The sequence below is a fragment of the Scardinius erythrophthalmus genome (genome assembly GCF_964197995.2).
Source record: "Scardinius erythrophthalmus genome assembly, chromosome: 20".
Classification (NCBI taxonomy): domain Eukaryota; kingdom Metazoa; phylum Chordata; class Actinopteri; order Cypriniformes; family Leuciscidae; genus Scardinius; species Scardinius erythrophthalmus.
Window position 1 is genome coordinate 20,432,885 of NC_138240.1, and position 21,560 is coordinate 20,454,444.

Sequence of the window (21,560 nt, forward strand, 5' to 3'; positions counted from 1 at the left end):
AGTTAAACCCAATACTCCATTGAGTCGCATAGAAATCTTATTTATCTTACATCTTAATGCAGACATCAAACACATTCAAAGTAATTTATTGAATCTAATATCTAAGAAGAATGAGTCTTGACATACAAGTTCATTGACTCTATGTAAAGGCTAAATTAATTGGTGAATGAAAATGGTTTTGATTGGGCCTTTTTGCCGAGCGCTGAGGAAAATAACAGACCCCACGTGACAGCGTCATACACGCGTTACTTCGTCAGGACTCAAATTTACCCCAGAGAATGACAATGAGAATCGTAATATGCATTTAACTGAAACAGCAAATAGTGAAGAAATAATAAATAGAGGGGAAAAAATAACATGACAACGCATTGCTGTTTCTATGGTTACTACCACCCTGTTTCGTGTAGCTGCGCCCATACTCTGATCTAAACGCGCAGAGAAGAAGTGAGCGTGAGTTAAAAGGATGGCAACCAAACAAACACGCACCACTTCATAACTGGATTAACTTTGAACGTTAAAGTCTTACTTATAAGCGTTATTTTGACAAGTTACTAACTCCAAAGATCAATTCATGTACTTTCTCCGATACACTTTAGTTTGTCGTGATCTAGTCAGGACTTGCAATGGACTTTAACGCGCGCGGACCGCGACGGACGTGTACAATCAACAGAGGATAAACGACGGAGCAACGGCATTGTTATGAGGGACAGACTGGCTGATTTAAATCTGGTAAGTGATTGACAATTAACCAGTTAGGCTAACTATTGTTAACCGTGTCAATAACATATGGAGATCAATGTGTTTTAGTAACACAAGTACCACATTTTTCATAAAACTACACGTACATATTTGGGGGGTAACTCTCCATTGTTTATGTCTTCTCATGTTTGTGTCAGTGTATTGGTCCTTCTCCTCCTCCTCCGTGCTCATCTGTATGTGTGTTTTGTTTTAGGGCAGGCAAAGTGCCAGTGAAGATGGGGATGTCATTGTGTCCATGGAGAGAGATGACTTCATGCAGAACTTTTTCAGAAAGGTACAGTTATTCATCTTTATGATATAGGTGTTCCTGAACGACTGAATTTTTATTAACTTACAGTAACAAAGATGAATAAATACTGTAACAAAAGTTTTGTTCATGTTAGTTTGGGTAATACATTAAGATTAAGTAATAAAACATTGTAAAGTGTTACCTTTATTTCAGTTATCAAAAATCGTGTAACAATTTACCACTTTAGACATTCTACTAACAATAAGTAACTTGCAACTACATGTCAAAAACCAGTCATTACAGTATTAGTAGACTGTCTGCTTAATATCTGCTAAACACTTTATTTTGATGGTCCCTCAACAGACATTCTACTGACTATAGTAACTTTGCAAGTAACGTTGACAACTTATTCTACTAACCCTGACCCTAACTTAACAGTCTCCTATTAATACTCTAATTATAGTTAGTAGAAAGTGCACTATCAAGATAAATTGCAACCTTAAATTGTACCACTGATATTAGGTATCACACCATCATAATGTACAGTATTACATTTATAAGAAAGAAATGTGTTGCAACATGCATACCCAGCAGTTCACGTCTAGAAGCCACTTAAGGTTTGTGTTGAACTACGTTTTGCTTTATTTCAGGTGGAGGAGGTCAGAGGTGTCATTGATAAGATCTCCTCCCTAGTGAATGAGGTGAAGAAGAAACATAGTGTGATCCTTTCAGCCCCAAACCCTGATGAAAGTAAGTCACCCCTTCTGGAAAAAGACTGTGAAATTTGAGCAAATGAAACAAGTAAGAACTAGTTTCTGAATGGTCAGGTTAAATAGTTTTGAATGACAAGGTGGTCAGGTTAGCAGATCGAAGGTTCAAACCCTTTCAGGGGTGATTTATGAACCGTCGCCATTGAGCCTTTGAGCAAGGCACTTAACCCCAGTTTGCTCCAGTGAGAGCAGTAAGGGGCCGTACACACTGAACACATTTTTCCATTCCACTGCACTACGTTTCCTTTACCTTCCCATGTCCATGAGGCTTTCACACTATATTTAACTCTGGATTTATCTTTTTTTAAACTAGTTAAGCAATGTTTAACCTTTATCATTTTAAAAGTGGGCTAAAATGTGTTAATATGACACTGAGGCTAGTTTACACTGATCGATATTTGAGTTGTAAATTTGAGTTACTCACTTCAGTTTAGCTTTCAGCCTCTTTGTTGTATTACCCAATAAATGACAATGACTTTGCGTCACACTGCTGTAGTCTTTGTCTGAACCCACTTTCAATTTTTCCGTCATTCATATCCACACGCGCACACACACACACACACACACACACACACACACACACACACACACACACACACACACACACACACACACACACACACACACACACACACAAAAACAACTGATGCTCAGGGTTCAGTCACGAACAAAGAAACGATTTTATAACCCTCGTCCCAGCGGCACATAGCCTTATAATAAGAGGAAAAGACTATGGGCTTCCTCTGCCGGAAATATCACATCACATTACTCTACACAAGTACACCAGGAAAATGCTGTAGGGTAAACATTTTTCACATGCGCACACATACTTATGGGTAATTAGACCTTTTGTGTCTTGGCAGTGTTCATGGGGGTGAATGGCGTCTGCTCACAATGAAAAATGTATAGAAAATAATTTAAAAAAATGGGGAAAAGAGACCCTTTAAAATGTACTATAGGGAGTCAAGTTTGGGCATGCAAGGAATCATGGTTTCCCCCATCCATCCTTAATTTTAAGTCAGTGTGTTTAGCTTTGGCTGTTACTTGCAGGGCATGTATAGGACATGCAGGCAGGAATGTGAGATTGAGATAAAGACATCTGCAAGGGTGTGAGTGTTTCTGCGACGAACTCTATGCTCTGTTTTTCTTCCCCACATGTTATATCGCGGAGATGTATGAAGTTGATAGTAAAATTGAACGATCTGTTTGAGGATTGTGATATTTCACCTATTTAAGAGTGAGCATAGCCATCTACAGTCACTTTTCATCTGTATACCTGCCTGCATTTTATATTCTTCTCATAACTCACCACGGTGTTTTTCCAACATGTCACATAACTAGTGCTGCACAGGGGCATATTTTTTCCAAAACGGTTTGTTAAAAAAACACACACAAAAACCCCCCACTAACTTTGATAGCCAATGGTTTATTTAATAGTCTATTATATGTGAGTTGTATATCAAGTGAATGTCAGGCCCTGAAATATCAAGAAGGAGCCTTTGCATTTATTTGATCAACATACAGTAGAACAGTAACACAGTAGAACAGTAATTTACTGTATGTCTCAACATACAGTAAAACAGTAATATAGATGCATACAGTAAAACAGAAAGTACAAGAATTGCACTTATTTGAAATAGAATCTTTTGTAACATTATTAATATCTTTACTGTCACTTTTGATCAATTTAATGCATCCTTGTTGAATAAATGTATTAATTTCTCTTATCCCAAAATATGACTTTGCTATCAGAAACAAAAGAGGAGCTGGAACAACTCACAGTGGAAATCAAGAAACATGCCAACTTTGTCCGGACCAGCCTCAAATGTGAGTTTGACGTCGAGCTGCTTCTGTCTGTTGATGATAGTAAAGCAGAGATCACCAATGAAAAAGGAAAAAGGAAATAAATAAGGTCTGATCTATTTTCTCCTCAGCAATGCAAAAGAATCTGCCTCCAGATGAGCAGGAAAATGCAGTGGATGCACGCATTCAGAAAACACAAGTGAGAAATTTCTCTCTCCTTTAAAATCCTACCATCCTGTACAGGCATATTTTCATCCCAAACTGATTTATTGCTCTTTTTTTAGTACACTAACTTGTCACGCAAGTTTGTGGAGGCAATGACACAATATAATGAAACCCAAGTGTCCTTCAGAGAGAGGAGCAAAAGCAGGATTCAGAGACAGCTGGAGATCAGTGAGTCGCACATGTGTACATTCATAAATTCGCAAACACATGTACATATGATACCTGTAAACTAGACTATTGACAGTTGACAGATTTCCACTTAAAATGACCCTAACTTATATATTTTCATGCATACACTGTATATTAATAAAAATGGCCCACTTATTCCCTCTGAGAAAGCGTTGGCGCTGCTTTTTTACGGTTTGCATATCTGCAGTCCTAGTTTCGGTTTCCCTTTTTGAATGGTGAATATAGATATATAAAATATAATATATTGAAACCTGCTGATATAGACAGTTATTTCCTGACTGTCAGCTGTAGTGTTTGCAGTGTGTTTTTTGGCCCAGACGCAGCCGACGCGAGCCGACGACACAGTCAGCTTTTGTCACCAGTCACCACTAGCTCTTTGACGTCGGCTGGGTGTGTCATTGCTAGGGATGAACGATATTAGGCCGGTGTTAGAGATTTTAAAAACATATCAGTATTGGTTGATATTAGATATATATATTAGCTAAAATTGGATATTTAAATGTGCAACTCATCTCTTATATTTTTACATTTAGATTACCTTGGCCTTGATCCAAGACTTACTTAAAATTAATCTTTAAAAAAGCGCTATTATTTAATAGTTAGTAATTTAATAATTTATTATTAACATGTGGAAATGATATATAAAATGTAGTCTTTAGCCAACCTCATAATGAATATCCATTTTTCATACTGTACATAATGTTGTGATGCCTAAATACACTTGTCGCATTTAAAGGTTGTCTAAGCGATGTCAGGCCAAAACATTTTTTGTTACATACAGCAAACATCTCCTCACTATCTGCTAGCTGCCTGTCCCCTGAACACACTGTAAAAAAACGCGGTCTCTGTAGACACCACAGGCTCCACAAACGGCAACAAAAACAAACTGTGCTCACCCGCACCCCGAAACATAACAAACAGAGCTCCAGCCAATAACCGACAAGAAGTGTTGAAGGGTGGGGTTTGCGCGTTTGCGGGGTTAGTGCGCGTGCACATGAGGTGGGTGTGTGGAGGAGAGAGATGAAGAGGGAAGTTTGAATTATGGCCGACTTACGACCAAATAGACGACGTTCCGATGAACAGAACAACTTGCAAGAGGGACAAGGATAAGGAACGCGCGAAGTCCCGAATTTACATCGGAAAAACCTTTGAAATGTGGCGAGACCTCCGCCGGCAGAAGGGATTAGCTAGCAGCTACTATCCGACATTCAGTTGCTCTGTTTTTGCAGAACAGGTAAATCCACTTTTCTTTCTAAACTGACGTTCATGTTCGCCAAACCAACACAAGGATGTAATTAGCTAGATTTATGCAGTCAGCGTTAACTTTGGTGAATACAACATGTATGTTTCTAGCAGCGATCAATCTCTATTGTAAATGATCAAGCAAATTCACAGTAGGGCGACAATTTGTGTAAGTTAAGGGTTGTTTTCACCCACGGTTTGTCGTGAATTTGAATGTTCATTTATAAGCTATTGACAACTTTGACTAAATTGGTTTACAACGCCGCCGTTGTTTATGCTCACTGGGAAACGCGAAGCTAACGTTATCTTGCTATCATTGCGTCCTTGTATGGGAGCTATTTATAACCTCAGGTGGCAAAACGATTTTAAGATAATTTTTCTCTTTTTCTGCATTCTGTTCTGCAATATATAAAAGCATTTATCTAACTTGGCGACATTACACATTGAATGAAGTATCAGTAAAACTTAACTTTGTAGTGACTATTTTGACTTTCCTTTATGCCGGAAGGGAGGGGAGGAGACGGGATGAGGAGGAGGGAGGGTCTAGCCAGCCTCCGTTTTGTTTGACAATAATTCGAATGTCAACAAGAAGAAACGTCTCCCGGGATCGCTTAGACAACCTTTAAAATGATTAATTTTAGTTTTAGCGCTTTATTTTTATATTATTTAGGCAAAATAGTATGAATTTGGTGCAGTATGGGCAAACATGTTTGCCTAATCATTGTTTTCCCCTCTTATCACATGACATTCTGCTCCTGAAATATAGTTTGAGTAATGTGTGTGTGTGTGTGTGTGTGTGTGTGTGTGTGTGTGTGTGTTAATGAGGTACTTTCTTTGCTTTATGACACATGAAACGGAGTGGTTTGTCACCAGAGACTGTAAGGCGAGTGTTACCTGGGCAACAGGCCTCCAGAGATCCTGCTGTACCTCTGCCCAGTGGGCCAATGTCATGTGATAGTATAGTGAGTCATAAGTCATGTGACTGTTGTATTTGCATGAAGACCCAGTTATCTCAACTTTGCATTTGAAAAAATTTAATCCATGAAAAAGGTTTTGTTTTGCTAGAGGACTTTATTTCAAAGCTTTATGTATTTGTTTTGTGCTATTTGAAGTTAGTATTTGAGGTCCGATTAGAATGTTGTGAGATATTTATAAGTATGAATATGTGCACTGGTCCACTGCTAATTTTTTGAATGTGTGTGTATTTTTCCAGTGGCCTTTGCATTGATGGTTTCAACCATTCTAATGCCCCATCTCATTTTCCCAGCTGAATCAATATAGTCCCCAAGGCAGACTTAGCATGACCACACACACATCGCAGCCATTTATCCATTGAGAAATGACAAATTCACACACAGGCAGTCATTTATCAAACAGATAATAGCCTAAACAGGATCTTCCAGTTTGTGAGAAGAGTGTTGTTGTTTTTTTCTGATCTATTGCACTCTCTGAATATTGTAGCTGGAAGAATTACAACTAATGAGGAATTGGAAGAGATGCTGGAGACTGGAAACCCTTCCATTTTCACCTCTGATGTGAGTTTGCTTCTCGAAAATGCTTATTTCCAGTCTTACTCTAGGCTGAAGGAAGGACTCTCATCCAGAGCCATTTTCCTTTGGCCTCTCATCTTACTGTTTTTGTGACATGATATGAGGGAGACTAATCTTTTCAACAATTATGCAGAACTAGCACCCTCTGTTGGTTGTTTCTTTGTATTGTGTGTAATGGTCGGTTTAAAGCAGGGATGTCCAGTCCTGCTCCTGGAGGGTCACTGTCCTGCAAAGTTTAGCTCTAACCTCAGTTAAACACACTTGAATAATCAAGGTCTTTCTAGAAACTTCCAGGCAGGAGTGTTGAGGCAAGTTGGAGCTAAACTCTGCAAGACAGTGGCCCTCCAGGACCGAGTTTGGACACCCCTGGTTTAAAGGGACAGCTCTACCAAAAATAATAGTTCTGTCATCATTTACTACATTAATCGTGTAGTTTTAACCCCATATTGCTAACATGGAGTACTAACTGAGAAATTTTGAACAACATCTTTTTTTCTTAGCAATTAAACTTCTATTCAAAAGTTTAGTGTTGATAAGATTTTTTTTTTTAAATAAATATCTTATGCTCACCAAGGCTGATAAAAAAAATACAGTAAAAACATAATTTGTGAAATATTTGTTCAATTTAAAATAACTGTTTTAAATGTAATTTATTCATGTTTCAGCATCATTACTCCAGTCTTCCCTTCAGTGTCACATGATCCTTCAGAAATCATTCTAATATTCTGATTTGGTGCTTAAGAAACATTTCTTACCGTCTTTATTGTTATTATCGGTTTTCAAAAAAAAAAAAAGAGCAACGTACAGGTTTTTAACTTGAGGGTGAGTAAATGATGACACAATTGGGTGATCTGTCCCTTAAATGTTCATGCAGCATTGTCACTGTTTTTATGTTCCTAGAGGCTGTTAAAAGATATCCTTTGATTTCAGATCATCTCCGACTCCAAGATAACTCGACAGGCCCTCAACGAGATCGAGTCTAGACATAAAGACATCTTGCGGCTGGAGTCCAGCATTAAAGAGCTACATGACATGTTTGTAGACATGGCCATGCTTGTTGAGACCCAGGTACAGTATACAGTAATCACTAATGTTTATTGTTGTTTGTTCACTTATTTAGTTAACCTTTATTTAATGAGGCAAGTCACTTAAGAACAAGATTTTATTCTCAACAACAGCCTGGCTGGAGAGTTGAAATCTCCTGAAAGACATACAAACACACATTGCCATGAACACACATATACATTCAATTAAAACATTTACAGGCTGTGATTAAAAAAAAAAACACTCCCTATTAGTTTTTTAAATGCAGAGATTGAAATGTGTGTCTCTCATTTCAATGACTTTTGTTGCACATTCCAATCATTTGGAGCAGCAAAACCAAAAGCGGAACGACCATAAACAGTTTTCTTATTAGTTAGCATATTGGTTTACTTGTTAGTTGTTATTAGCACTTGTAGTGCATTAATTCGTTGATTCTCTCATTTATGTTGCACAGGGTGAGATGATTGACAACATTGAAAAGAATGTAAACAATGCAGTCGAATACGTCGACCATGCTAAAGTGGATACCAAGAAAGCTGTCAGGTACCAGACACAGGCCCGCAGGGTAAGAGAAGAAAACCACACAGTTAGCTCTGAGATTAAGGGCTGGAATGCACTACACAACAGATTTTAAAACACTAGACATCACACATTTGCCATCTTTGTAAATGGTAACAGAAAACATTCGGCATCATACTCTAAACCATCTGAGGATCACTAGCCTGGTTAAAACCAGACAATTCTCAGTAGTAACTGAGTTATGGTCTGGCAAAGCTTCATTAATAACTCATTTCCAAAGGGGCGTCACCAACGGACGTCGCTCAAATGCCTCTGGGCGCAATTGGATAGACCTAAAACCAATCAGAGCGATCGTCATCGTGTAAAGCCATATGCTGCGTCCCAATTCGCCTAAGTTACACTACGCCATAAAAGTATGTACTCTTTTTGTGAAGAAAAGGTATTTACTTTTGAATGTGTAGCAAAAAAAGTAGGCAAGCTTTGGGACACACTACTTCGTCATCTTTATCGGACGGATCTGTCGCGTGCATCCTGTCACGTAAACTGCCCTGTCAATCATCTTGTCACAGTTAAAATCCTCTATTAAATCTAATTTAATTTCCTACCGTTTCGGAGAGAAATGTAGTAGCACGTTCATCTGCCAGTGGGTCTTTCATGGAGACTGTCCTCATGTGTTTGCAATTTGAACATAATAATGCATTTGATTTTAAAAGTTGGTGCGCTTCACCAACGGACGTCGCTCAAATGCCTCTGGGCGCAATTGGATAGACCTAAAACCAATCAGAGCGATCGTCATTGTGTAAAGCCCGCCTCAACGTTTCTGATTGGTGCCGCGATTTCGACGGATTAGAAATCGGCTTGAATGAGCTCTTTGCCAGACTACTTGCAGAGCAAATCTAAATTTGCCGGAAGTTGTCTGGGTTTTCCCAGGCTAGAGGATCACAACTTTCAAATTGTTCCAAACACAACAAACTCAGGCAGAAACATGCGCCTTGTTACTAGGAGACACACAACAAACGCAAACAATAATGTGTTCGAAAATCGGCTTAAAATATCAAACATGTTTGACTGGATGAAATCAAAGTCTTAACGCTAAAAGAGGCTTTGTCCATCATACACTACATGATTTTATGTGAAATCTGTTAACTCCCACTGCCCAAAATCTGCTAAATCTGGCTCTGACTTCCAGCAACTAGCATCAACTCCTCCAGACATTAAATCGACATTACCCATGTAGGGTATTCCAGCCTTAAGAAGCCACATTATCCCCCGGTTTCACAGCAAAGTTTTAAGCCTATCCCAGACTACAATGCATGTTTGAGCTGTTTTAACTGAAAGCAACTTGCACTGGTATATCTTAAAATATATCACTGCTATTGTTTCGTCTCAAGATGCACACCAGGAATGTTTTTTCTAAGTCGTGTTTATAAAAGCTACTTCAGACATCCCAAGTCTCCCGGAAGTTCTGGGAGTCTTCCGCATATTAATAGCGGCTCCCTGATGCCCGCAATGTAAGACAGAGAGCATCCTGATTGGCCTGTTTCGGCAAATCAACCAATCAATTGTCAGTGTGGGCGGGATTTTATCTCTTCTTCCGAATCAAATTTATCAGTTATGTCTATCTAGAAACAGGAGCACCATGGCATAGGGAGAATGCCACAAAAAAAAAAGTATAAGACACATTTTACGGCAGACTACACGAAAGTGTACCCCTGTCTTATAAGTGTCAAACATAATGACAGTCTTGCTCGCTGCACTATTTGTAACAGCGACTTCAGCATTGCCCATGGCGGGTTAAATGATTGCAAAAGGCATGTTGAGGTGAGTTCAACAAGTTTCATTTCATGTGCATATTATTCAGGCTAGTTGCCAAGGTTACATGAAAACAACAAACTCCTTAGACCTGTTTAAAGTTGCAATGGAAAATAAATAAAAGCAGTTTACATAAATAGTAAAAGTAATCTACATATTTAAACATAATTATCGAATAATTGCATAGGCCTATAGCTTGTAGAAATGATATATTATGCTTTTATATCTTTTAGGGACCACAACATGTTAGGGAGGATAAGCGCAGAGAAGGTTGCTCCAGTATATCTCAGGTCTTCCCTTCAGATAGGCAAAGTCTCACTGAGAAGGTGACTGCAGCTGAGATGTATTTCACATCTTTTATTGTGGAACATAACCTGCCATTCCATGTGTGTAGGCACACAGGAAAGTTATTTAGGAAAATGTTTCCTGACTCTGAGATTGCAAAAAATGATGCCTGCTCTTCCACTAAGACGGCAGCTATGATGAACCTGGTACTGGAACCTGCCAACATATTCAACTGCATTGCATCATCCATGCATGACAAAGGCCTTGAATGGTCTAATTGTGTAGGATTCAGCAGTGACAACTGCAATGTCATGATTGGTAACAACAACTCTGTCTTAACAAGAGTGAAAGCACAGGCACCTTATATATACAGTGTTGGCTGTCCAAGTCACTTGGTTAACATATGTGCCAAAACGCCTGCTAAAGAGCTCTCAATGTCACCTGAGGAATTGCTAATTGATATCTACTACTACTTTGAGAAAAGTTCAAAAAGAAGAGAAGACCTTAAGGAGTTTCAGGACTTTTGCAATGTAGCCCAGCAGAGAGTACAAAAGCACTGTCCAACACGTTGGCTTTCTTTGGGAAAAGGTTTGGACCATCTGCTCAACCAATGGCCAGCCTTTAGTTCTTATTTTGAATCACATAGTGAGAATCAGAAGTCCTGTGACATTCAAAAGAGGCTGACAGACCCCACTATGAAACTTTACACTTGTTTTCTCCACAATGTCACATAGTGCTTTGATAAATTTAATTAGATTTTTCAAAACAAGACACCAGTTCTTTTCAAGTTAAATGACAGCGTAGAAGAACTCCTGCATGACATAGCAAGCAGATTTATTGTGCCAAAGGTATTGAGAGAACTGAAATTGCAGGAGATAGATGTGAGCAACCCTGAAATTCACTGTCCAGATGAAGAACTTTTTGTTGGGTTCATCGCTTCGGGATACCTCCCTGAAATTACTTTTTGCATGTTGGGATGTCTGCTACTTAAATGTCCTAATTGAACTAAGGCCTATTCCTGGCTAGAAATAATAGAAATAATACAGCCCTAAAATAAATGAGACTGTTTTATAATGAACACATTTGGAGGGTGTAGAGCTCTTGAGCTTTATTCTGTCACAATATGTACTACAGGCTTAAAGGAGAACTCCGGTCAATTTTAACATTGAGCTCATTTTTTTTTTTGTAAATTTGGAGTGCTGTCAATACAGAAAACAATGACAAAAATCGGTGTTGCCTACACCGTGTTATCTTCTTTTTAAAAATTTTACCCTGTTGACTTCAATGGGGCAAGTTTTAAACCTGCTTTTAGCCTCTTAACATCCTTGATGTGTCATTACAAGTGCACAGCTAATGTGAGTGATTCCTTCAGAGTGATCACGAGTGAATCTGACTGCAGTAGATGTGAAAGATGTGAATAAAAGTGATGTTAATTCAGCCAGCGCACATACCTGTATTTACATCCTGTTTTCAGTCAAAGTCCACAGTAGTCGATTGTCGAGTTCACACGCATAGGTTTATCACGTGCGTGAACTCGACAATCGATTAAGAGGCTAAAGGCAGGTTTAAAACTTGCCCCATTGAAGTCAACAGGGTGCAAATTTTAAAAAGAGGATAACACGGTGTAGGCAACACCGATTTTTGTCAATGTTTTCTGTACTGACAGCACTCCAAATTTACAAAAAAATGAACTCAATGTTAAAATTGACCGAAGTTCTCCTTTAAGAACATTTTTAAATGTTACAAAGTGCTTAAATAAATGCAATCATTATAACACTTTCTTTTTGTCTTGTACAGAAATACATCATTTTTGCTCTTATTGTTTTGGCCGTGCTTGGTGTGGTCGCACTAATTGTTGGCTTGTCTGTGGGCCTGTCTGCTAAAACCACTACTAACTCCGCCTCCTCCAGCTCTAACGCAGCCAATCCTGTCTAAGCATGGTTCCCAAGGTAACAGCCACTACCCAATCACTAACAATCTCATCTAGCCTTTTGAATCACAAAGTAATTTTAAAGGGTTTGAAGAAAGATTCAAATAATGCCAGTTTATTTGCTTCTAACAAATAACAAAAAAGGTAAATTTACATTTAGTAATTTTATACATACTGATACTTTTTCTCTGTTGTTCTTTATCTCTGTGTCTTAGAAACTGGTCTATGTTGGCATTTGTGGAGCCGTGTGCATCATCATTCTTCTCGTCATTGTCGTTGCAGTTTACAGCGAAAACAAATAGTTTTTTGTCCTGCTGCATACAACACCACTCTTGATTTTATTACCAGTGAATTGTGGTCAAAGACTTTCCTCTGACTTGTATGCCTTGCCACTTACTATAGAAACCAGAGGTAATTTTCTGTCTTTTATTTATTCAGTGCTGGTAAGTCAATTTTGTATAATTGAGTAATGTTTTCTAATATTACAATATGTAACTTTGGTTACTTCGTTCTTTGGGAGGTCTGACTGACAACGTGGAGTTAAATGCAATCCAATAAAGTGCACTTAAGATATGCTTTAATAAAAAAAAATATATATATATAATTAAAAACGATTATATTCAAGAGTCAAAAGTTCAAAATAATTTGTTTCAGCTTTTACACAATGGTTTGACTGTTCGATATGACCGTTGTCTCCACACAATATGATGTCAGATCTGTGAACAATGTTACAAGGTGTTACAATGTTTTTCTTTTTTGTCTCTTTCATATGACTGTATCCGAAAGGAATGTTACCATATAGTCAAATGCTCACAAAGTATATTGTAAAATAAATTAGTTGCTCACTCTGCTCAAAACTGTATCCTTCTGTTATTGGTGAATGTTCATCACATCACAAGTACAAAGTTTGTACTTTTATTCAGCAAGGATGCATTTAATGGTTTTTACTGTCTCTTTTGATCATTTACATTGTTACAAATATTTAGCTTTCTATTCATACTGAAACTTTAATATTGATCATATTTAGAAATGTTTCTTGAGCACAAAATCAGACTATTAGAATGATTTCTGAAGGATCATGTGACACTGAAGACCGGAGTAATAATGCTGAAAATTCAGCTTTGCATCACAGAAATAAATTACATTTTAAATTACATTGAAATAAAAATTGGCTTTTACAAATTGTAATAATATAATATATATATAATTTATTAATAATAATAAAACACAAACTGTTTAATGGTAGTTAAATATCGCTTTCCCTACCGTGTCAAAATTAAAAATCATAAGCTTCATTATTTACATTATCTTCTTTTGCATGGTATCGATCAACTGATAATTCCATATCCAGAATGTCCAGAAAACACTACCGTTGTTTTTAATGAGAAGTCCTCAACACTCTTTGTTGATGACATCATCCTCACCGTTACCATGAGAACCTCAGCATGTGTGACAAAGCTGAAGCAGGTGCATATATTAATGCTCATGGGATTTTACCCTGGACGCACAGCAGCTGGGGAACACACTCACACACACATTAGACACTCTAGATGCTGTCTGTGAAATCCATATGCACATACACGGCATGATGAAAGCTGAATAAATGCCACTCATGACATGACACTTTCAGGACATCATATCTCTGCTATTGGGCTGTGAGTGGGCAGAAGCACAGACATTATGTAACTCAAATGTTCCTGCCTCAGAGAGAGTAAAGAGAGCATCCACACACACACACACACACGCACGCATGCATGAGAGAGAGCCAGTGAGAAATAAATAAATGAAAATCTCACCTGACCTGGTTAGGGTGAGTGAATAAAACGATGAAGCTGAAAGGGGAGACAGTGTTTGTAACGGTGATGAGACAGTCAGTGCTCCTCTCTCATTCTCTGTGTGAGTCACTGGAGCAGCAGCGTACTGTACTGGAAACCACAGGGAAGGACACCTAGGAAAACGTGAGTTCATTATAGGTATGAATGAGTATTTTCATTTTGAACCCCTTTCAGAGAGATTGATTTTCTGTTGAATGAATCCAATGGCTAACAAATGCTGCGTAAAATATACACTCTTAAAAATAAACGTTCTTTATTGGCATCTATGGTTCCATATGATGAACCTTTAAACATCCATGGAAACTTTTCAGTGGATAAAACGTTCTTTATTGTGAGAATTAAATTGCATTTCACACTAAGAAAAAAAAATGGTTCTTTTAAGAACTGTTCACTGAAAGGTTCTTTGGGGAACCAAAAATTGTTCTTCTATGGGATCAATGTAAAAAAAAAAAAAATTTGGAAACTTTATTTTTAAGAGTGTAGCCTTGATTATTATGTTTGACGTTTTAATTTCATTTGAAGTTTAAGATCAAGACGACTCTTCAACTATTGCTGACAACTATTCAAATGAATCGTGGAATAGACATCTTCACACGATTCATCTTCACTTGTTGACTTAGTATTCTGACTAGGATAGTTCTTTGACATGACGGCTGTTTTTTTATTTCTAATATTGAATAGAAAAGTTCCTTTTAATATTTAGACAGGGAAGAATACATGAACTGAAGAAAATGGATTAAAGTCATTATTTTTTTTGGACACTCGTGAATAGTGCTGGATTATTTATGGATAAACAAAAGCATGGAAGTTCCAGTTAAAAGAAAGTTTCAGAAGAAAACGTGCTATTGTTTCACAGAATATCAGTCAATAACATGGGCTTCACAAAATGGTATATTGTGAAACGACAGCTGAAAGACTGTGTAACTGATGTGTTGTTCAGTCTATCAGTCATAGAAAATATTTAATCCTTAATGACTTACTTTGTGCCATCTCAGATTTATTTATTACATTCATTCAAATATTTTGAGATATACACTACTGTTCAAATGTCTAGGGTCAGTAATGTTTTCCTTAAGCAGTAATGAAGCATTAAGCAGCACAGCTGTTTTCAACAACAAAAATAAATGTTTCTTGAGCACTAAATCAGCATATGATTTCTGAAGGATCATGTGACACTGAGTTATATAGCGAATATTTTGCTCTTACAGTCCTTTTCATTTATGACTGTAACAGGGCTGATTTTTTTGCTAATACAGCACGGAACATTTGGGGAAACTATGCTGGGGATAAAAAAAGATGGACATAGAAAAAGAACGGAAACGAATTTTACTGGATTGTTGTCAATGTGCTAAAAAAATGCCTTTAATAACACATGCTGTAGTGAAATGAAATGAAAATTGTGTCATTACTTACTCACCCTCAAGTTGTTCCAAACCTGTATGAATGTCTTTCTTCTGTTGAACACAAAAGAAGATATTTTAAAAGAATGTTGGTAACCAGACAGTTGATGGTAGCCATTATTTACTTCCATAGTAGGAAAAAAATAGTATACAATGGTCAACTGTCTGGTTAACATTCTTCAAAATATTTTCTTTTGTGTTCAACAGAAGAAAGAAACTCATAGAGGTGGAACAACACGAGAGAGAGTGACAGAATGACATTTTTTGGGTGAACTATCCCTTTAAACCTGGTGTCAGTGATTTATTGTTTACACGCATTTTCATGAGGAACACAAAAGCGGCCATTTTGTTTTGGAGTTACTTTTTATATATAATCAAACATACTCTGTTTAAGAGCAAAAATAAAAGTAGGCTGAATATATACACAAATACAAAAAAATAAAAATGTGTAAACAAAAGTTATTGCAAAAAAGTCTTTTAATTACAATAACAACGTTCTGTAATAAGTGGTATCAAACTCATTGCAGTGTGTGTAAATCACATACACAAAAATCGCTCTGTTCTGTTGTCAGTGTCAGTTGTTTAATTAGTTTCAGTGTGTGATTGTATAAAAAAAAAGACACAAAAGTGCTTGCATATTTCGTGGCCTGACCCTTGTAAAGCTACAGCGGGCTTCTCTGTAGGCTCGGAGGGGAGATTGTTCTGCTGTTCTTGCCTCAGGCAGCGTCCTCAGTTTCCAATGGACTGCTATCGAGTGACTCTATTCATAGCCCTTGTCCTGTCCCGGGCAAACCGTGTGGCCTCTCAGCAGTACTACACCGCACATCTGTCCAGAGTACAGACGCTTGCCAATGCTTTCTCCATTATCATTTAGTCACACTCATTTAAGAAGCAATACTATCAGAGGGGATTATGTACAGTCCCTGAAAGGGCTTCTTCCTTTCCTCTCTCCCCTCTAGCCGCTTTCTTCACAGCCATTTTCTGTGTACAGTAACACAATATAATCCAGCGCCCGTTCTTATGTAACTTCAGAGAAGTGCAGACATTAATAATCCCACGCGGCCTGCGGCACGCGGGCTCCGTGACATCACCGTCAGCAGCAGTGGAGTATGATGACTAGAGGACTGTGGGTAAACACGTTTAAGAGCAGGACATGATGGAGCGGTTTGCTGGAGTTCACAGACATGTGTAGATTATTCAGAGATTATGGGCCATGGTATGTACGGATGTGTGGATTAAGACCTAATTGATTTGTAGATTGCAGCATGTGGATTGAGTGTCATGCAGTGTAGGTTACATTAAATCTTAGGAGATGATTTTAAACGTATTTGTATCGTCTTTAGGTTTTATGTTTGCATTTATTATGTTTGCTTAGGTTGTTAGGGATTATTGGATTAATAGGGAATGGGAATGTAAAATATCTATGTGTTTACAAGAATGATTTATGTTGTGCATGCAGGGGACAGTTAATGTTCATGATTATGTATGGCTCAGTGGTGTGTGTGTGTTTGACTGCACCAGGGGTCTGTGCATGATGTCAGACGTCTGGGGGGGATTTGTATGCATTATGTAAAAAGTGTTTGTATATGTATGTGTGCACATTTTTTGCTTGCGTTTGTGTATGTGTGGGTAGGGGAGACTGGGGAGTGTTGTACCATTTTGTTTTTCCGTTACTGCTATGTATTATATTTAATATGCCTTTCAAATGTTTGGGTAAGATTTCTTAATGTTTTTTATTTTTAAAGAAGCAATTTATGCTCACTAAGGTTGAATTATTTGGTTAAAAATACAGTAAAAATTACTATATATAAAATATTCCTGTGATGTCAAAGGTGAATTTTCTGCATTATTAATCCAGTCTTCAGTGTCACATGATTCTTCAGAAATTATTCTAATATGCTGATTTGGTGCTCAAGAAACATTTTTTATTACTATCATCAATGTTGAAAACAGTTACACTTTTTAATATTTTTATAAAAAACCATGATAAAAAAAAAATCAGGATTCTTTGAAAGAAGAGTAGGCCGAATATTCATAGCATGTTCAAAAGTGTTCAAGAAGATTTATTTGAAATATAAATTGTTACATTATCTCTTTACTGACACTTTTGAATAAAAGTAGCCTATACTCTTTCAAAAAAAATAAAAAAAAAATAATAATAATAATAAAAAAATCTCACTGACCCCAAACCTTTGAACAGTAGTGTATCTACAAATTACTATAGAAATGTCAAGCCCAACGAATGCTGTTTACATTTTAAGTTAGTTCAATTAGTTAATGTCTTTGTTGTTTTAATTGACTTATTCAAAATAGTGATAGTTATTGTTCCCTGTCCCATTCCACCCGTCTCTTTAATTTAACATATAGGAAACATTATAAAAATGGGAAGTAGATTTCAGAGCAAAATCTTAAATCAAATGATAAACAACTTTGGTGTGAAACAACAGCAGTTAATGAAAATCTTCATGCACCCACGCCACTAGGTGTCAGTAAAGAGTCCACGACAACTGGAATAAAGAAGAAATAAGCGCACCTTGTGCTTTAATGTCATAAAGTTAAATAAACAAGAGAATGTAGGGCTACTATTAGGCACTTTATTACGTTATTTAGCGTCCATTGACATCAAATTATAACCAGATGTGGAATTTTACTTGTCCCAAAATTGTTTGTTTTTATTTGTTTATTTTACTAAATACTATTGGTTTGTCTTGTAAATCCTCTATATTTGAAACTAAGACAGATTTAATACTTGTACTGTCACACCAGGATGATAGTGAGCATGAAAAATAGTAATTTTACCCCTGTTGCACATTTTCCAGTCTAGTTAGCTAAACTGCTGGTGTTATGACTCTCCCTGGCCTATGGATGTTTAAGTGATGTGTATCTGTCCTGTAGGAGATGATGGGGGTTGAAAGGAAGTGTGAGGTGGAGGTACTAAAACAGCCCCAAAAGGAGTTACAGTGGGTCCGAAAACAGCTGTCAGTCAACTCTAGCAGAACCAATGGACCAGGCAGGACCAAGGATAAGGTAAGTCTTTGGGTTAATAAAAAAAATACACCACAAGAACAACATAGATTATCATGAATGGACTTGAATGCAAGATGTGTGTGTTTATATTAATCATAATGCGATTACTTCAGTGAAAGGTTAGAATTTGTTAATTTTTTGAATGAAAGATCAAAATGATAAACAATGCACATTTATTTTTAAAGCCTACTTTGCTCATATTTACCAAGGGGCGCAAATAATCCTGACCTGGACTGTGTGTATATATATATTTGAGATTAGCTAAATTTAGATTTTAGAATTGAAATGAAGGATGCATTAATCTGCTAGTAATGTCGTAGTTTTTCAGAGCTGTGGCCTGGGCATTATTGGATTAGTCTGTGTCCTGATCATGGTTTGGTTTTCTGAGGACTTGGCCTACTCCCTCTTCAACCCTTTTCCACCCCTCCTTTCCCTTGCACCCTCCATCTGTTCATTCACCAAAAAAATAAAAATAACGATCTGAAGTCACTTGATGACCTGTTGAAAGCTTTGTAAGCAGTTAGAATCATGGGAAAACATTTAGGAGCACCTGCGGCATTTCTTTGAGTAACAGATCAACATTCATCATTTGACCTTATCATTTGGAGCTTAGCGAAAGATCAAATTGTACATACCATTGGGTCTTTTTGTGGCAAAGTAGCCATTCAGTCGGCTCCTCTCTTATTTAACAAAGGTGAAATCGATCCTTCACTTTAACCTACAGTGCTTATGAACAGACGTTTTCTCCTTCAGATCTGAAGAGGATGGAAATTGCTCACTTATACTCAGGGCAAATAACATTTACTTGGCTGGAGTGTTTTAGAGATGTTAATCAGTCCTGTGATGTACTTGGGGCCTAGGTATGCCTTTTAGAGATTGGAATCAGTGCAGGTTTATATAGAGTGTTGCCATATTTGGCTGTGGTATGCAATGCTAGATGTCCCATGAGACAGCAGAGGGCTCTTTTGGGAGAGGCTGTGGGAGACAGAGGAGAATGACAGCCCACTTAATAATTGTTACGGTTGCCAGGCAGCAGTTTAATGAGTATCCAAACAAGTCAAGCTTGTTTTCCCGTCTAGTTTGTAATTGTATTTCCATGTATATTTCTTTCTTGAATCTCATCATCTTTGCTGGACACGCTGCTGGATTCATGCACTGTATTCGTTTGTTTCTGTTGGCATTTTAGTAATTGTGCAATACCGGTGAGAGGCACAGAGGGCAGTCTTGTCCTATTGTTTCATTGCCATGTCTGGGGAAACCCTGAACCATCCAAATAATCCTCCTTAATACCCTGCTGCTCCTGCATCCCTGATCTCTGATTGGCCGCGGCTGCTGGGAACGGTCCTGCCACTGCACAGTGGGAGATAAACGATTGGCCAGACTCACTCACTGGTGGAAAGAGTAAGCGAGCACGCATGAGAACAGGAGAGAGAGGGTTTACAGGGTTTCTCACAAGGGATCCTCATTAACAAATCCGTCTTCTGCAGTCAAATCGCAGATGTGTGTTAAAGAATGTACTGTAATACGCAGACATAAGCTGAGTATGTACTGAATTCTCGACCATTGATGAAGCATGTTCCTTAGATTTGCAGGTGTGTAGTATAAATACATTTCCGGGCCTAATACATCCGCCATGTTGGAATTGTCACCTGACCCGGATGTTCTTTGACCCATGGCATCATGGGATAGTAAAGTGTCCACTTGTTGCACACAGAATCTCTGCTGAATGCTACTACTATTCAGACACCCTTCTGATTAGTCATACTGATTTTTGAATACTTCTGTATATATATATAGTAGTATTGTGTTTATGTGCAAGAATATTCTAACATTTATCAGAATTTTGTCATTATGTAAGTGTCACATAAACCTGATTTCCATAATTAGATGAATCCAATATTCCAGTTTCTAGAAATCTGAATCAGACCACTTGCATATGCCTATATTAATCAGAATTTTGGGTCGTGTAAAAAACGTATTTGTGATATCCATTGTAACTCAACATTAATCCGCCTATGTCTCAAGAAAGGCAATTCTGGGTCATAAAGAAACTGAATAGTTGAGCTATTGAAGAAACACATTTTTTTGAGCAAGGAGGAGGTATGCTAAAGTCCCATAGTGACAGATCTTAAGAAATTGAATGAAAATCTTATTGAAAAAGAAAAAATGTAGGCGGGGACTTTGTTCAATCCATCAGTTGTTGATTGGATGGAGGAGGATCTGAATGTGAGCTTCCAGTCAATTGTAAGAAAGGGGCGGGGTTTAAGCGGACTAAATGATTGGAGAAGTCTGGCATACATCACCAGAGACAAGTCTGTCGTTTTCACTGGATAGTTGAGTTATGACATTTTAATCAAACAGTAAAAAAATATTAAAAATAATCATTTTAAACATATACATGGATGAATTGTTCACAATAAGATTAATAACATTCATTTAAAAAATAGAGTGAATTTTTATTTTCATCCTTGAATTTTCATCCTTGAGACGTCATGGAGACGTGATGGACATAAATGAGAATTGAGGTGTTTGAATTAATCTAATGTATTTAGGATTATTCTGATAGCTGTGTAACTTGGCCTAAGGTTTAACTACAATTGACCTCAATGAGAAAATTATGTTTATGTAAATGTGGCCAGTGATGGAGGAAGGGAGTGTGTAAGAGAGAATTCAAAAACACCTTATTTGACCTTGTCAGCTCCAGTCATGGCCCTACAGGGCATGGGTGATGCTCACCTGGAAGATAATGCAGATGCACAGCATTTGGCATGAGAGACGGGTATTTACATCAGAGATATCAAAGTGAACCAACGCACGACTGTTCTGCTTTAAGCTGCACTGGCTCTGCACTTGTGCGTGCTTCTGTGAGTGTGTGTGGTAAAGAGAGAAGGAATAGGCCAGTGGTGTTCACATATCTTCTGATCCAGCACACAGATACAGA

At 37.6% G+C, this 21,560-nt stretch overlaps 1 protein-coding gene across 3 annotated transcripts; it reads left to right on the plus strand.

The window, feature by feature from the left end:
• The first annotated feature begins 197 nt into the window (after window positions 1-197).
• On the plus strand, window positions 198-13,210 carry stx2b (syntaxin 2b). 3 transcript variants are annotated; one of them, XM_081348470.1, is made up of 12 exons: window positions 198-450; window positions 597-729; window positions 953-1,033; window positions 1,639-1,738; window positions 3,511-3,585; window positions 3,693-3,760; window positions 3,846-3,954; window positions 6,679-6,752; window positions 7,698-7,835; window positions 8,266-8,376; window positions 12,225-12,376; window positions 12,573-13,210. In XM_081348470.1, the coding sequence occupies exons 2-11, from the start codon at window positions 700-702 to the stop codon at window positions 12,360-12,362; spliced, it is 924 nt and encodes a 307-aa protein (XP_081204596.1). In that variant the 5' UTR covers window positions 198-450; window positions 597-699; the 3' UTR covers window positions 12,363-12,376; window positions 12,573-13,210. The 3 variants fall into 3 exon arrangements, with proteins under 3 accessions (XP_081204596.1, XP_081204595.1, XP_081204597.1); XM_081348469.1 differs by having other exon boundaries at window positions 423-729; XM_081348471.1 differs by lacking the exon at window positions 12,225-12,376 and having other exon boundaries at window positions 423-729.
• Window positions 13,211-21,560: the final 8,350 nt, after the last annotated feature.

Bases quoted from the DNA above. Each gene is read 5' to 3' on its own strand.
- stx2b (XM_081348470.1), top strand. From the start codon at position 700: ATGAGGGACAGACTGGCTGATTTAAATCTG. The intron at 1,739-3,510 runs GTAAGTCACCCC...CTTTGCTATCAG, and splicing joins AGCCCCAAACCCTGATGAAA to AAACAAAAGAGGAGCTGGAA. The intron at 7,836-8,265 runs GTACAGTATACA...TATGTTGCACAG, and splicing joins CCATGCTTGTTGAGACCCAG to GGTGAGATGATTGACAACAT.